Source organism: Lithobates pipiens, unplaced genomic scaffold, assembly GCF_037356315.1.
Source record: "Lithobates pipiens isolate NorthernLeopardFrog02 unplaced genomic scaffold, aLitPip1_a1.2 Scaffold_8, whole genome shotgun sequence".
Classification (NCBI taxonomy): Eukaryota; Metazoa; Chordata; class Amphibia; order Anura; family Ranidae; genus Lithobates; species Lithobates pipiens.
Window position 1 is genome coordinate 557,996,594 of NW_027507903.1, and position 16,979 is coordinate 558,013,572.

The 16,979-nt window shown below is 42.4% G+C and overlaps 1 protein-coding gene across 1 annotated transcript in view; it reads right to left on the reverse strand.

Moving 5' to 3' along the window:
• Positions 1 to 16,979, reverse strand: part of NOTCH3 (notch receptor 3) — a 114,714-nt gene that overhangs the window by 55,515 nt on the left and 42,220 nt on the right. The window contains exon 2 of the mRNA XM_077469989.1: positions 9,630 to 9,711. Within this exon, the coding sequence (XP_077326115.1) occupies positions 9,630 to 9,711 (82 nt within the window). The remainder of the gene's footprint in view (positions 1 to 9,629; positions 9,712 to 16,979) is intronic.

Below are 16,979 nucleotides of genomic sequence, written 5' to 3' on the forward strand. Positions count from 1 at the left end.
TGAGGAGACACCCGAGCTTGTGTGACCTTCCATAATGGGAGGTCCATATTTTGTGGTAAGAGTACATCCTGACCTATGGTGGCGGTGAACTCACATGGTGAAGAGATTCATCTTGTTTTTGAACAGAGGATTAACTTTGTCACTTTTTTTCCCACTTTTTATATATTTTTGGCCTTTACTGAATTTTTATATGGACTTGGAGTTTTTTACTTGGGACTTTAGCGCAATGCATATATGCATTGGTGAAAAATATCTTGCGTTCTTGTGCAACTTTATTTCGTTTATATTTTTTGTGTGATCCATCACAAGCGCATTATTTATGGTGGTTTAGTTGTCCATCGCCCAAATAATTCAGATGGTCTTTTCCATATAAACTTCTAGGTAAGGCAAGGAGCCCCAGTTGCAGAAAAGCAATAATAAAATGACGGTGTAGGAAAACATGGCTGTTGGTGATCTGTGGTCTTCCAGCGGTTTTCTTGTTGTGCCCTAGAATCCATGCCTCGAAAAATTTTAAAGGATAAAATACTTTTCGGTAGCTCAGTCAGAGTACTTGACACATTTTCTGGTAAGAGGAGAAGGACACGCTAACCAGGCCCGGTGTCCCGGATCAATTAAACCTACATGCAAAGCTGCTCCAGAAAAGGTTAATCTCACAAACCACAGAGTGATTCATTGTTTAAAAAAAAAAAATAATCTTGCAGGTTTTTTTTTTCCTTTCAAAACACATGCCAGAAATTGCTTTATGCAGCTAGTGTTACCGAGGTGGAGTTCTATGGTCAGATAATCACTGTATTCATGGGACATTGTGCCCTACTCCTCTCCTTCGGAATGGCATTGTACTTTGGCTTTTGTGAGCCATCTTGTGACATGCTGCCCAGACGTACTGACACCATCTTGATTTCAAACGTTCTAGCTAATAAATTAAAGCTCCTTTAAAAAAGGAATGATGCAATGAAAAGGATTTGTGTTGCTCAAACAAAATGCAGCTGTAAGTTTTCTACTGTAGTTTAGAGAATAAAGGCCATATAAGATGGAACTGACTGCTAAGAGCAACTAACTTCATAATAAATCTTCAATGCAAATACGAGGCTCTTAAAGGAGGACCTTTTACAGAGTGTTAAACGGATATAATAATGCAGCCTGATCACCCTGGGATAAGGGGTGTATGTGAAGTGCATTCTCTCCCTGTCAGAACAGAAATGCCAACCCAATGCCAGGATAGAAGGTCTTCATGGTGGCTGGCTGGTCAGTCCCTGAGCTCAGTGCTGCTAAATGTTACTGTAAATACTTAAAGGAGAGAGAGAGCAGTGCCCAGTGCCCAGAATAAAGAAATGCTTGATGAAGATAATAATTGTTTATTAGGAGGTAAAACACGTACATATGGAGTCAACACGTTTCGGGGGGATAGCTTCCCCTTTCATCAGGCTAACACGCAAAAGACAATGTATAACCAATATTTGTCATACAGATATTAGGCTAGCGCTGAAAATAAATATATATTTTACATACACACATATATTCTCATTTTTAGTGTGTGTGTGTTATATATATATATAATATATATAATATATATTTTTTTTTTTTTTTTAGGATACAAGTGTGTTCTAATTTGACACGCCTGCAAGGGCAAGTGTCCGCATTACCACTGCATCCCCATAAAAGTAACATTGGTTTCCTGCATGCAGCTCCAGTCGCACTATGCTCCAGCACCCATTTGAATCCTTAACCTTAAAGTGGTTGTAAACCCTTACAAACCACTTTGACCTACAGGTAAGCCTAGATTAAGGCTTACCTGTAGGTCCAAGAAATATCTCCTAAACCTATACCGTTTAGGAGATATTGGCCCGAAGACAGGCACCGCTGTCTATGGCGCATGCACTGAGCGCAGCATTTCCAACAATGGAGCTGGCGCGCGTGTCCGCTCCCGTGCGCATGCGCGGGAGTGACGTCATCGCGGCTCCGCCGAATGACAGCGGCGGAGCTGCGAGACCCCACCGAAAAGATGGATGCGCCGGACTACAGGGGACAGCGGTGACATCGCTGGCTCCTGTGTCAGGTAAGTGACACATAATGGGCTACTATGCAATGCATAGTAGTCCATTATGCTTTGCCTTTGCAGGGAATGAAAGAGGAAGTAAACCCATCAGGGTTTACTTCCTCTTTAAAGTGGCATTAAACCCAAGCATTTGTTATATTGCAGCTTACCAATTCTTAGCCCTTGTACACACGGTCGGAGATTCCGACAACCGGATCTTGTCCGAAACTGTTGCATACACACGGTCGGACAAAGTTGTCGGAAAATCTGATCTTTCAAAACGTGATGACTTAATTTCGTTACGATGGGACTACGTTCAGGCTAGTAGCCAATAGCTTTGATGTAGGAATTTCATCTGAGCATGCGTAGCACTTTGTCCGATCGGAATTCTCTACACAAGATCGGAGTATGTCCGATCGGAGCATTTTGTCGGAAAATATTTCCGGCAAGTTGGAAAAGTTGGTCCGACAGAAACAGTCCGATGCAGACCACACACAGTCGGAATATCCGACAAAACGCTCCGATCGGACACATTCCGTCGGAATCTGCGATCATGTGTACAAGGGCTTAGATGTGTTGGCTGCATTCGTTTTCTTTAGGCTTTTCCCCTTATTTTCTGCAACAGCTGGAGGTCTGCCAATTGCATATCCCTGCCCTAAATGATCATCATTTATGTAAAACCTTATTCCAAAAAGAGGGTTTGCTGCAACTGATTATAAAGAGCTAGCTGAAGTTTGGCTTAAATTTGCTAGTGTATCTAAATCTGCTAGTACATCTAACACACCCCTCTCCCTAGCCATGCAATGCTACGGACCATAGGTGCCTCTGTACTCCTTCATCCAGAGTGGGGGCACTGTAACACAGGTGGTGTGTTACTGGCCAGATCACCAGGTGAAAGCCTAGGGGGAAAAAAAGCCTAATATAAAAAAAACAATGCAGCCACCACATCTAAATGATTGGTAAGCTGCAATATATTAAAGGTTTCAGGTTTAATGCTGTTTTCTATAGAAGTTTACTATGTAAAACTATAGTGTGTTTGCAGTAACCACAAAAGTTTTGTTTTATATTACAGTAAAGATCTGTAGATTAGCCACTAAAAAGGAGCACTACATTTTACTGCAATCACCTCGTCTCCCTGCTAAACAACTCCTGAGACATAAAATCCACCAAGATACACTATAGTCAACCAGGGTACAGCACTAAAAAAAAATATTGTGTGTGTGTGTGTGTGTATGTATATATATATATATATATATATATATATATATAATATATATATATATATATAATATATATATATATATAATATATATATATATATATATATATATATATATATATATATAATATATATATATATATAATATATATATATCTGACTCTGCACATATGTTTGGGGACCAAGAGCTATTAGATATTACAATGTAATCCCAAGATGCCTGCACAGCTGCAGAACCTAGGGGGCGCACACAACACTGAAAACTCAACGCATGCACTGAATATCTGCACACACAACTCCAGCGTCTGCTTTTGTCCCATACACCTGTCAGGCACTCCCTGGTACTTAATTCTCCTCCCCGCACAAACACACCCTGAGAATACAACCTGTTCTACTCCCTGTGCTGAGTTTTGCCCTGCGGTGTGAGAAAAACCCATCAAGCTAAAAATGAACAAAAAAAGAAGTACAATGGGCACCTGACCTGTGCCAGTCACCGTCTCCACACTCACACTCTATAGAACAGAAGACAATATGACCCCTTATGCCAGCTCTAGACTACAGAACCAGTACAAGGACTTCAACCCTCCTCCTTGCTCACACTATCCTATCTGAAATCCAGACTGAACAAATATCTTCTGAATACCAGAGCTATGAGTATTCCTACCAGATTCCAAATGTTCAAGTATTCCTACAAGATGTGAGCAGGAATTCAAGCTCTGCATGTAAGCTTCATGTAAAGACCAGTCATTACTGCCCAGTCCCCTTGTGCAGGGTGACTGGTCTTGTATCCGCCCACTCCTGTCGTTTTCTGTAGGGAGCCTGTAGTGGGTGGATTTGCTGGGACAGGAAGCAAAGGTAAATCTACCCAACAGAAAGCCATGGAGCCCCCAAGATTCTCCATGGGTAACCAAAAAGTCCTAGTGTGGTATATGGTGGTAGATGTACATCCCACAGTACAGTGCTTGGGTGTCTCATTTCCAGGCTGGAGCATAATCTCAGGCTGCCTACGTAGCTTTTAATTAACTCTACTGTTCAAGTACTGACTTGACCAAGAATGGCACAGCGAACATACTGACTGGCATTCCCAGTGTACACTAAAGCTGGCCATAGATGGATCAAATCTCGGCCGATGAAGCAGGACCCGGTCGAGATCCAATCCATCTATGGGCAGGCTGGTTGTACCAAAAGTCGATCTACTGATTGACTTGGGTACAACCAGCTTGTTGGATTTTTTTTTTTTTTACACATGTGATTGCTGCTTGGCAGCTAGAGCCGTCAGCAGTAATCATTATGTTCTGCCAGATGGAAGCGCCCCCTGCTGGCAAAACACAACAGTGCTGCGGGAGGGTTTTCCCCATCAACTATGGCTTGCCTTAGGGTGTGCATGAAATGGTCTCTGCTCTGAAGAAACTCAGGTACTCAGGTCACGAGTGAAACGCGTCAACATGACACCATCACACCTTCTGATGTGAACCCACGTACTAACCACCAATCAGACCACCCCCCCCCCCCTCGTGTCATCCCGCTTCTCTCTGGAGATCTCGCAAGGACTCGCAAGACCCTTGGACATATCCTAGCTGCTTGACAGTGATAAACACACGGCACTGCTTGTTCAGCAGACACGTCGGAGGAAAGTATCCCCCCACCCCTCAGACTTAGCCCAAGACAGCTGTATTACCTGTCCTGCATTAAGGATTTGGACGAGGTGGATCTCGGACTAACGGTCAAGTGCTGAGCCGTTTCTAAACCTTTTTGGAGTTATCCATACACACACACACACACACACACACACACACACCTGTACCCAATAGAATCCATCAGCCCGTCCTCAGCAGTCAGTCCCTCATAAGTGGGTAGCCTATGCATTCATCTTCTTTATGGGGGGGGGGACCCACTTACTGCAACCCAGTGCCCAAATTAAGTGGACTGTGTTATTAGGAACGTTACATCTCGCTAAGTGGGCATCATTAACCACCTAGGTCATTGGACTGAAGTCTGAAGCATTGATTCTGTATATCTACCGGTACTCAGCTGAGACCACTGTCTGAACTAGGACCTAATATAGAGATTCAGCTGGGTATGATATCAGAGAGGCCTGTATGTAGGGTTGTGGTGGGCACCTGTGTCCTTAAGACAATTGTCTAACTTTAGGGGTGGAGGTTTGATATATTTATAAACTGTAAGTACTATGTGGATTTTTCATTAAGGCCCCTTTCACACTGGGGCGGTTTTCAGGCGTTACAGAGCTAAAAATAGCGCCTGTGTAGCGCCTGAAAAAACCGGCCCCTTTCACTCCAGTGTGAAAGCCAGAGGGCTTTCATACTGGAGCGGTGCGCTGGCAGGACGGGGAAAAAAGTCCTGCTAGCCGCATCTTTCCCATTGAAATCAATGGGACAGCGTGGCAATACCGGCGCTTTGCGGGCGGTTTTAACCCTTTTCGGCTGCTAGCAGGGGTTAAAACCACCCCGCTAGCGCCCGCAGACCGCCACTAAAACGACGGTAAAGTGCCGCTAAAAATAGCGGCGCTTTACCGCCGGCTGCCGCACCGCCCCAGTGTGAAAGGGGCCTAAAGAATTTTTTACCTTTGAATACAGAGTTCCTTTTTGAAGAATTCTTTGGGAATCTCCCTCTCCCCACATTTTTGTATGCAATGGTCCCACATATATTGAACAATTGTAGCCTCCGCCTTTCAAAAAAAATGCTCTTCAGCACTGTACTAACCAAAAGCAGGGGCTGGGCACAGCGAATTGTGACTACCTGGGATGACGTTTATACTTTATGTTCATATGCAAGTAGGAGAGCTCGGTTTTCATTTTTCCATGAACGTACAATGTACCTGGACACACAAACCCTAGCCCAAGATCCCGACTCCACCATGACCAGTTCCAATCATATTCTAATATCAATCAAAAACTATAGCTATAGAAACCGCAGAAGGAGAAGCCTAAAGGCAGCTATATGGGTATTACAATCTTGGCAGATCGGGCATGCGGCAAAGAATCAATCCTCTCAAACCACCATGCAATACAATACAAGAGCACCGTAGCATTTGCCAATCCTTCACACAAGGCTGTACAATGTGCGGCACAATGCATGGCTTAACCTCTCATGTAGTAGTATAAAACATGTTTCACAACCTATATACAATACAAAGGCAAATGCATCCGCAAACATACGCACAATATTATGTCTAGAATGCCAAGAAATTCAGAGTACTGAAGGAATGGAAGTCTGGACATACCAGGCAACCGCAAACATTGACCAAGTTTCTTCAAGGCAAAAAGACCGTGACTTTGACATCAAAGTGCAGGCATAGCCAAGATGTAATTTTCTTTTTTCTTTAACCTGCTGGGTAGGTTGATCCTCATTATTTGTCCTGGGGAACATGGTCACCAAGAGAAATAACTGAAAATCCAAAAATTGTACAGGTATCACACACCAGGAATATGCACTTTTAAGCCCTTACCGCCACAGCTCCTATCAGCCCTTTAAGGTTTTTGTTTTTTTAATGCCACAGGCTAGCTCCCCATCATGTGATCATTGTGATTGGCGGTCACGCGACTGGAAGCCCATATTACCGGCTTGCAATCAAACTGACGACTGTTGCCGTGCTGGGGGTGCCAAGTAAACACCGAGCACATAACAGTGCCGGCTGTATGCATATATGTGGCAGCATGGCATTTAAGCACACCACTTTTCTGCCTCATATATACGATTGCTTGTGACAACAGTATGATACAGTGTAAAGTGAGCAACAGCAACAGTCTGTGAGAGAGATCTTCCAATGGACGCACCTATTCTGGTGACAAGAGGAGAATTCACCCTCTTTCTTTTAAAGTCTCACTTGCTGTTGTCTCTGAGACAGGAAGTAACTGAAATTTTTCCCAACGGGACATGGACAGTGGGAAAAAAAAAAAAAAAAAAAAAAAAAAAAACACACACGTTTGGCTACATATAGACTCACAAATTTGCACAAAATGGAGCTCCTGAAGCATTAAACACTGAACCCCTATACCTTGTGATTATTACATCGTAGGCACAGACTAACCTTTTCCAATCACTCAGCGCAATATTATAAAACTTGCATATCAATGACATCACTCTCAGGTGTAGTCATTAGCAGTCAAAGGCCAGGATGTTCCAGTTCTAATGCCTAAAGGCAGCAACTGAAAACAGATCCCTACTTATTTCTAGCATTAAATTTGTATTACAGAAGTTTACACATTGTAAAGAGTAAACAATTCACATCTACTTATTAAATGGGTAACCTAACACAGGACAAGTCACTCATTTATTAGCAGCCCTGATAGTTAAAATTATGTCCACCATGAGTCTTGGGTGGAGGACGGCACACTGGCTTAGACAAGCCGTAGTTTCCTCAAAACTCACCCGTTCCCCCATCAACACATTCAGCGATGCCTCCTGCAGAGCTATTGTACTCTGCCAGTGGGTGGCGCAGGGAGCCTTCCCAGCTGGCAGAATACAATAGCTACTACTATTGTCTATAGCCGCTGGCAGTAACTGTATGTAGAATAATCCGAGAAGCTGGTTGTACCCAAGTCAATCAATGGATCGCCTTAAGTACAATCAGCCTGCCCATACATGGATTGAAATTTGGCTGGTCCCTGCTGAACCGGCCGAATTTCAATTCGCGTACGGCCGGCTTTAGTCTATGGCTACTTTTAATTCTTATGGATCCCAGAAACTGTGTGATCTCTGCAACTTCCCAAACAGATAAGCTGGTGGGTGATTCATCCAAAGGCAAAAATCAGTATTGTGCAAACATGGCCTTCAACTCCATACCCAACACTCCTGAAATCTAACAAATGGGGAATGCACATATTCTGTATAAACTGAAATGCTGGAATGTACCGTATGATGGGCAAGCGAGAGCAGTGCAAATCTCACTGAAATCACAAACTGACATGAACATAAAATCAAGGGTCTAAAGGATCAGATGAGATTGTACCTCCGACCCAATTCCCCATCGCACAGGTAAAAAAGGCATGTTCATTATACCAATACATGAATTTCTTTATAAATACAGTTTATAAATGTTACATTGGGATGGAAGCCAAACTATGGAAACATTTAATATTTTGGTGCCGTTCACAAGTACTCAAGCATGTACAGCAGCCTTTAACCTTTTTTACCAGAGGTAACCCTTAAAATAAATTTCCAGGTCTAGGGGAACCCTTACTAAAACCAATTCACTGGGGTAAAACAAAAAATAAAAATACGCCCCGTACATTGTTAGTAGTGGAAAGAACCAACCCTACAGTGGTGGTCAGAATGTCACCCTTATGAACAGCTAAAATGATTGCTGTCATACTAGGGGCATTGGTTCTGAAACTATGCAGGCACAGTTATATGGGGAGGCCAATCATCCACAGCTCAAGGAACCCATAGACACCTCTAGAGGAACCTTAAGTGGGGTACACGCTATAAGAAAATCAGGGGAACAATCGTTTGATTTTCCTCATCGTTTTCACAACAAATCAGAACCAATGAACAAAATTTCACTAAAATTCTCGTATGACAAAGGCTTTTTTTTGTTTATTTCTGATCATGTGCAGTCGTTTTACGTTTTTTCCTTGTACGAAAAACATCACATGAAATGGTTTGTTCAGTTTCTGTACGAGAAAACTTTTGGAGTTTGCGCCCCTTTCATTACGAAAAAAGTCGGAATTGGCTGTCAAAAGTTATGTACAGCCGATTTTCTTATAGTGTGCACTAGCCTTTAGTTCTCCTTCACACGTGCAGCGCCCAGGTTTCGGCACTTTACCATAGTTTGAGTGGCCGAAAAGGGGTTAAAAAGCACCAGCAAAGCGGTTCAGCCCATCAATTTCAATGAGTAAGGGGCACTTTAGGAGCGGCATGTGCACTGCTCCTAAAGCGCCTCAAAGAAGGTGCTTGCAGGACTTTTGTCATCCTGCCAGTGTACCGCTCCAGTGTGAAAGCACTCAGGCACTATAGATGTTGGTAATCTGTCCTCTACACCAAAGCCAGCCACTGAGGAGTTCATGTGACCAAACCTGAGTGCCTTTAGCATAGGCAAGTATAGAGACACTGTTCATTTCACAGGGTGGGGGAGTTTAAGCATAGTTTGGATTTGCCTCAACTTGTACTTTAAACTGTAGCTCCCCCATCTCCCTAGAGGTACTTGGAGACCATTCCTCCTGGAGTTCTCCATTTGCACACCAACTTGAATGGGGCATACATCAACACTTTAGGAGCAACAATACATTCAACGCTATAGGGCCTTATTGGGCTGATAGCTTAGCACTTTTTTTAAATACAGAATACATTGCAGGAAACAGCGGGAACAGTACAGAGCCATCTGCAATCTCTCATACAAATAATGTAATTACTTACATACAAGAAGCTTCTCCATTTGAATACATTGTACATCTTGCTCCATTCTGACATGGTCTGTAGGTATCTAAACACTGGAAGCCTGTGGATGACAAAAGTAAGATTTAGATCATGGCCATACTGTCATTAAATAAAGAAATCAAGACTCTAGAAATCAGTTAAAAATAATAATCTTAATATTAACTGCATTTTTCTTTTTGCATTCTGTCTGGTTATGCCAAACCATCAACTTCTGGAAAATTTTTCATTGGTATCATCACAGAGTGGTACTGTGGATACAAAAAGGGACATCCCGATATAATTGCAAGACAAAAACATGAAATAGATGGACTTTATAGGCACCACAATAACAATAATATATTAAAATTCAATAAGCTTTATTACAAACTATACAAACAATGCTAAAAACATTTTCTATTCATAATACATCAATATTGCACTTAAAACGTATATCACACCACCTATTAAACCAATAGCATTGGACTATCTATTCATCAAAAGAACCATGGAACTGGGTCCATTTGCATGGTTGTATCAGATGTAGCTTTGAAGAATAGGAGGTGTGTTGTAACGCAGCTCAGTTGTTGCTACATGTTGCGCGTAACAACGCTTCTTCAGGAGCTTAGGCATGTATTACCTTTTCACTCATAGTAGCATACAAGAGGGTAGATATCCAGGATGCAGCGGCAAAAATTATAATGATCTATATACAATACAGCAAATCCAGCTCTATAATTTGTTATTATACAAACCAACATAGGATAAAAATAGATTCAGCTTGGGTGCTACATTTTTTTTCCAAACCCATCATACACTTCCTTATATCAGAGTAATTTCATAAGTCACCATGTAGAGGAACATCCACTACAGAACAGCCACCATTTACCACGCTGGGCGGTACAGAAGCAGCGGATGTATGAAAATGCTCTGATATAAGGAAGTGTACAAAAAAAATATGTTTATGATATATATATATATATATTAATGCGTTTTGCCTATATTAATTCTACTTTAAGCCCCTATTCTCTACATTGCTACAGGTATGCAGGGCACACACTAGGAAGGATGACAATGTACATCCTGTTATCACCGATTTCACCGCCTGTCCTGATGAAGCAGGTATGTGTGCAAAACACACTGGCCATTTGTATAGGGTAAAATTACCACCACAGTCAATGTTTGCAGTACTGTGGTGGGCGCCATGATATGATAAATGTATTCTAATGTACCTAGCATTTTTTTTTAAACTTGTGTGCTATGTCAGGACAGGTCCTATTGGATTAATAAATTATATATTTTTTGTAATCAAGGATGTATTGTTTGTCATGGATTGCTGTATCTAAAAGGTCCAGCATAAAAATAGTAAACCTAGCTCAAATGCAAGATAAGCTGCAGAGTGCTTGCAGGCAATGCAGGTCCTGGCTACACTGTCTAGAAGGAGTGTCTGGATAACAAGACCGGCTGAACAAAATTAAAAATCTCTGGGACAGATAGACTTTGTAGCAAAATACACTGTCCAGATGCATTTATTTACAGGAGGATCTAGGGACATCAGGAAGTTCTGTTCTACACAATGCTACAAGAATGGGGCCTTGACGAGGTGACAGCATCCACACTGGTTCCCTCATTTGATACTTGCGCTGAACTCTAATGCCCCATACACATGACCCAAAAATCGGACGATTGATCGTCTGATGATTTTTGCTTACTAGTCGCAAGTAGAAATTGAATAGGTTACTAAAGTAACGAAAATTCTCGTATGACAGAATAATAAAAAAAATAATTGAAGTGATGTCATGTGTTGTAGTGTATTAGTATTGTATTTGTGGACGACAACTCTACTGACTAAATGAAAATCGTATGATCTGGTATCGTACAAGGAAAATGTTCGTGCTTGTCTGATCAAATAATATCAGATGAACTGTCGTGATTGGCTCTCGAAAGCTCTGTACCAACGATCCGTTTATCATACGATCACTTCAAAAGAGGTATTTTTCAGATCGTGTGCATGGGCCTTAAGTGGAAGGAATTTGAGATGTCACCTGATAAAAACCCTACATACACAGGTGCAAATATTCCATTCTAGCCAATCAACAGCTCTATGGATCAGCCAGGGGAGATTCCCTCTTCTCCTCGCAAAGGCATGTTACGCCTGACAAATCTTTATTTATACGCACATACATACACAGTAGTGCTGTACAGTGATTGTGCCAATTTACTGCTCTTCATTCTCAATGAAACCTTACCGGCCAAAAATCAGACAAAATATGGATCCTGCATTTGTTCCCTGCTAGCTCTAAGACCAAGAGTTGAGTGATCAAACACAACTGATCGCTCAGCTCTCGTTCTTCAGGCTGCAGAGAGCCAGCGACCATCAGTCAAATCCTGTGGGGTATGAGCCTGGCTGCGTACATCTATAGCAGCTTGCTTTGAGAGCAGTCACATATGAGGAACAGAAATTGCCGTTAAGCCAGAGAGCAGGTAAGCATAACATGCTTATTCATTTTAGTAGGTACTTTTTTGTAATGAATACATGCTTGAATAAAATTTTCAAAAATTTTGAATTTGGGGTCAAAAATCGAGAAACCGACGGTTTCTCTTATAAGGAGAACCCTACACCTGCTGACACCATCAGAGCTAGGAGTCAGATCTGTGCAATCCAAGTTTCAGAGCTTACACAGGGCAACACGTTTCTTTCCTCCCTGATGTGACGGACTTGAGTGGCCAGTAAACTGGCTACTCAAGTTTGAGCACTGCATACTGGAAGAAGTCCAATGTTCCCCCAGAGTAGTGAGGCAATTTGGCTTAAAGCGGAAGTAAACCCATCCATAAAACAGTTTCATTTCCGGGGCATGCCGGAAATATAACACTCCCATTGGTTGTGCTCTCAACCAAACTGTTAAACCATCCAATGGCTGGTGCCATGACTGATCACATGTGCAGCATCATGGTAGTTTTATATTAAACAGAGGCAAAGATGGCAGCTTCCTTGGCTGAAAACGATAAGGGGGGTTTACTTACACTTTAAGCTTGGCACACTCTATACAAATTTTGGCCACTTGCTGAGGAACTGGTGGAAATTCACTACGTAAGTGGCTCGATCAGCCACCTCCCAAACATCCTTCAATCAAGAAAATACAAAGGAACCAGGCGAAAAATTTACAGCCCAAATGGCTGCATCCAATCAGATGTTTGAGTTCAACAGCTGCAAGAGCTTGAGTTGAGAAACACTGTATTCCCCTCCATAAATTAGCACCAGAGGGATTTGCTGTGCATCTTCTCTGCCTCACTCCATGGGTTCAACACAAACAGTTGCTCCAAAGCCACCATTCATGTTAAGGAGAGCACCAGAAAAATGAAAATGCCCAACTGGAGTCAGATTGTGCCTATGGCTGCGCACGCACCGCGCACACACACACACACACACACACACACACACACACACACACACACACACACACACACACACACAACGTTAACAGGCGATTTGATAAACATTTTTGGAGGACTGACCGAAGAAAACCCAATTATAGACACCTGGCAGAGGGCATACTTAAAGTTACTACATCCCACTAACAAAAAATGACAGCAGAAGCAAAAGCTAATAAAAGCACGCTTAAGGTAACCGGTTTCCAGTGAACACGTGATAACCTGTGTTGGGACAGGGTTAATGGGACATTAATATAATAGACTTTTTTTTCCCTTCATGTTGTGTTTTAGGGTGGGGAACCGTGGGAATGTTACACCTCCTCGGATTATTTACGGGGATACAAAAATTACGGGTGGGGTTTTGTTTTGTGGTTTGTGTTAACCTGAAATCCTAGACACATACCTGCTATTGAAACGGGACAAAAGCTGCGTCAAGCCTATTGTAGTCCTATTAGAGAGGGGTGGTGTTACTCTATCCATAGGGTTCTGACACAGGCTGTGCTTTTCGGACCGGCCTCTACAATGTACACAACTAAATCTTACCATAGAGGACATTCAACACGGCCTGCTCAATAGCAAACCCGCCAGAAATACATTCCTGTATTACAATAGAACATTTTGAGCCACACGGCAATGAAGCGCAACAAACAACTTTTTTTTTTATGGAAGGTATATAAAGAGCCTGCGCCTTCAGTATGCACATTACAATGAAAGGCATCACATGGACTTCAGAAGTAAGCTAGGGTACCAGTCTAGCTGGAGAGGACAAGTTAAAGTGATTGTAAGGGTTTTTTTTTTATTATTTAAAACAACATACATATCATACTTGTCTCCACTGTGCAGCTCCTATTGCACAAAGTAGCCCCGAAACTACTCTTCTGGGGTCCCCCGGCGGCTCTCGCGGCTCCTCCCCGCATCAGATAACCCCCTCGGGGAAGCGCTTCCCTGAGGTGGTTACCTTGAGTGTGCTCCCGAGTCCAGCATTCTGCGTCCACAGCCTCCAAATGTATGACTCAGCCCTGCCCCCTGCATCATTGGATTTGATTGACAGCAGCGGGAGCCATTGGCTGCGCTGCTGCCAATCTAGCCAATCAGGACACGAGACACCAGCTAGAGCTGGTGTGCTCTTCCCCGGTGCACGAAAAAGAGGGTTCAGGAAAGTAAAACGGGGGCACTGGGGGGCTACTGCACTGCAAGAGTTTTGCATTCTATGCACTGAGGTGAAAAACCACAAACGTTTACAACCGCTTTAAGAGGAATGGAAAGGGTAAAATACCTGCTGCTGGAGAAAATACAGCTGCAAACTCCCTCCAGTGCTGATGACTAGAAGCTTAGGCATTTGGTTATGTGAGCTTTGCTGAAAATGGATCAGTAAGGCCAGCAATACAGAGCAAATTTCTTTCCTGCAACCACAGAGACAGTGTTGATCCAGGAATGCCCCCTGATGGGCCATTGTCTTTTCATGGCGGTGGGGGGGAAGCCATCCCACTAGCGATAATCGCAAGAGAAGCGAGCAGGCTGGTTGTACCCAAATTGAGCGATCAACTTATTGTGCACGGCCTGCCTAAGCCTGATCCTCCTCAGCAGACATGACTAAAAGACCCTTGGTCACGTGGCCAGGATTAAAAGGGAGCCTGGAGAAGCATTTTTCATAAACAAAATGACTAATTACCATTAACATAGCTACAAGTAAACATGTGCTTTGTAATGGGCTCACTTAGAAAAAAAAATGTATTTTTTGGAGGGGCCCATCTTAAACTGATCCTGGATATTACAAGCCATGCTGTACACAAATTCTACTGCCCCCCTGTTCATTGGTACAGAGATATGGGCTATACCATGGCTGCTCCATTTATTCATGAGAATCAATTCTGTTTTTCGGGCCGGTTAACAAACATTTGTAGCTGTGGCTCTATGATAACAACTACATCTTATGTAGACCAACAATTACAAGTACCAATAACAAAGTTTGAGGCAGGCTGCATCCAAGATGGTAATGTGTGGGCCCTTTTTGGGAGTAGGAGGGCACCTATAAGAAGATCCCTTGCCAATGCTGAAAGCAAAACGTAGAACACAGAAAGAGAGAATGAGTTAATAGATGCCAAGAATGTAGAGAGAAGCAATCCAAAAAGGTCCAACAGGTATTCTGAACCATTCACTTGATCAGACTCGTTGAGCAATGTCATGCTTGTAGACCTCCTTCTAAGCTTAGGAGTCAATTGACTGTTCAGATAGGTCTCTCTCAATAGGAACAAGCACCCATCCTTGCCTGATGTAAACACACATTTGTACTGCACTCGTTGGACCATTAAAGCTGAACGCCAGGTATGGATAGTCTTGCATAGTTCCATAGCTGGTCCAAGCTTGGAAAAATGTAAGTATATTCCATACTCAGCCGATCCCTTTGAAAGCCAAGAATCACTGCAGTAGCTGTCACTACTACAATGATCCTCGTTGTCTTATGGGTCCCGTGTCTGTTAATAATGAGGTTGAGATTTGATGTCACTATTGTCCTCTCCAACTCAACCAACTAGAGAAGGCTGTGCATTCATTGACTGGCAACCATGCCGAGCAGGCACATGACCCGAAAAAAAGTGAGTGGCACTGTTATAGTGGAAGCTACTTTATCAATCTTTATTCTCCACTTCCACAGGGAAACCATGGCTCACCTGCCAGTTTCTTCCGCCTCCTATGGCCTGCCAGTGTGAAAAGTCCTTCTATGAAAAGTCGATATTTGCATATATCCTCAAATTGCTATACCTATGGATCTAAAAAATGTTTTTACATGGGATGCTCACTGCGGTTAACCTCTTATCTATTTTTCATCAAGTATTCAGTCTGTATTGTACAAGTTTAGGAGAAATTAAATTTCACACACAAAATTCAAAGGAGAAAAAAAAATTTTGTCCCCATCTTCAAAAGGTGGGGTTCAGTGTATTTAAAGCAGAGCTTTACTTAATCAATATTGACTATTTTCATCCTTATGATGCTAGCATTAGTGAATAGATAGGAAAGCGTATTATTTTACTTGTCCTAAATTTTTTCACCCTTTTTATATTTCTTCATTTACTTCCTGGTTTCGGCAAATGATATTCCACACCCCAGGGGTCTGCACGAGGGGTTCCCTCAGCTAAGCACGTCCACCTGTCTGCATGCATGAGCTAAGGGCAGATGGATTCCAGGATATAAATGCTACATAAATCCTCTGCCCTTACTCAAGATGGCTACATGCTAAGGGGTGTTTTTCAAAGTGATTTCTCCGCAAAATAAAGCGAGACGGATGGATGGAGGAGTTTGTTTTGAATATGCAAAACAAATTAAACAACGCTTTTGGTTTGTGGTGCTCAGATGGAGTGTAGTTCCACTTTAACATATGTGATGTTATTGCAGTATTTTGTTTTTCTGCAGGGCAGCCAAAGAGTTCTCCGTCTGGAGTGTGGAGTGGCAGGATCAAGATGGAGGGATGGAATTTGTAATAAGGAAAGCTGAGAGGGGCAGGCCTTTTAAGCATGGCCTGGGACAAAAGAGCACACACAACCCAAATTAAAACGTGCAAGGAGAAAACAAGTGATTACACCAGAAGCAGAGAGATTAAGTAGTCTGAAAGGACAAAAAAAAAAAAAAAAGTATGTACTTCATCAACACAGCCTTGGAAAAGCTCGCTGTTGTGAGAGCATATGGAAAACAATGCACAATAAAGTCATTAATAAGAAGATGGAAAGCATCAAGGCACTATATCATCGACCATACCCTACAGGCCCTTAGCGATGCGGAAAAAAAATTGTACCTTTTTCATTTTTTTTACCCCGACATTAAAACTAGAAAAACCAAGGCTTCTTTGAAGGGAGAGCAAGGTTTTATGAAATGACAAAAATTAGGGATACGAATAAAAATAAATAAATAAATAAAAAAAAGAGCACT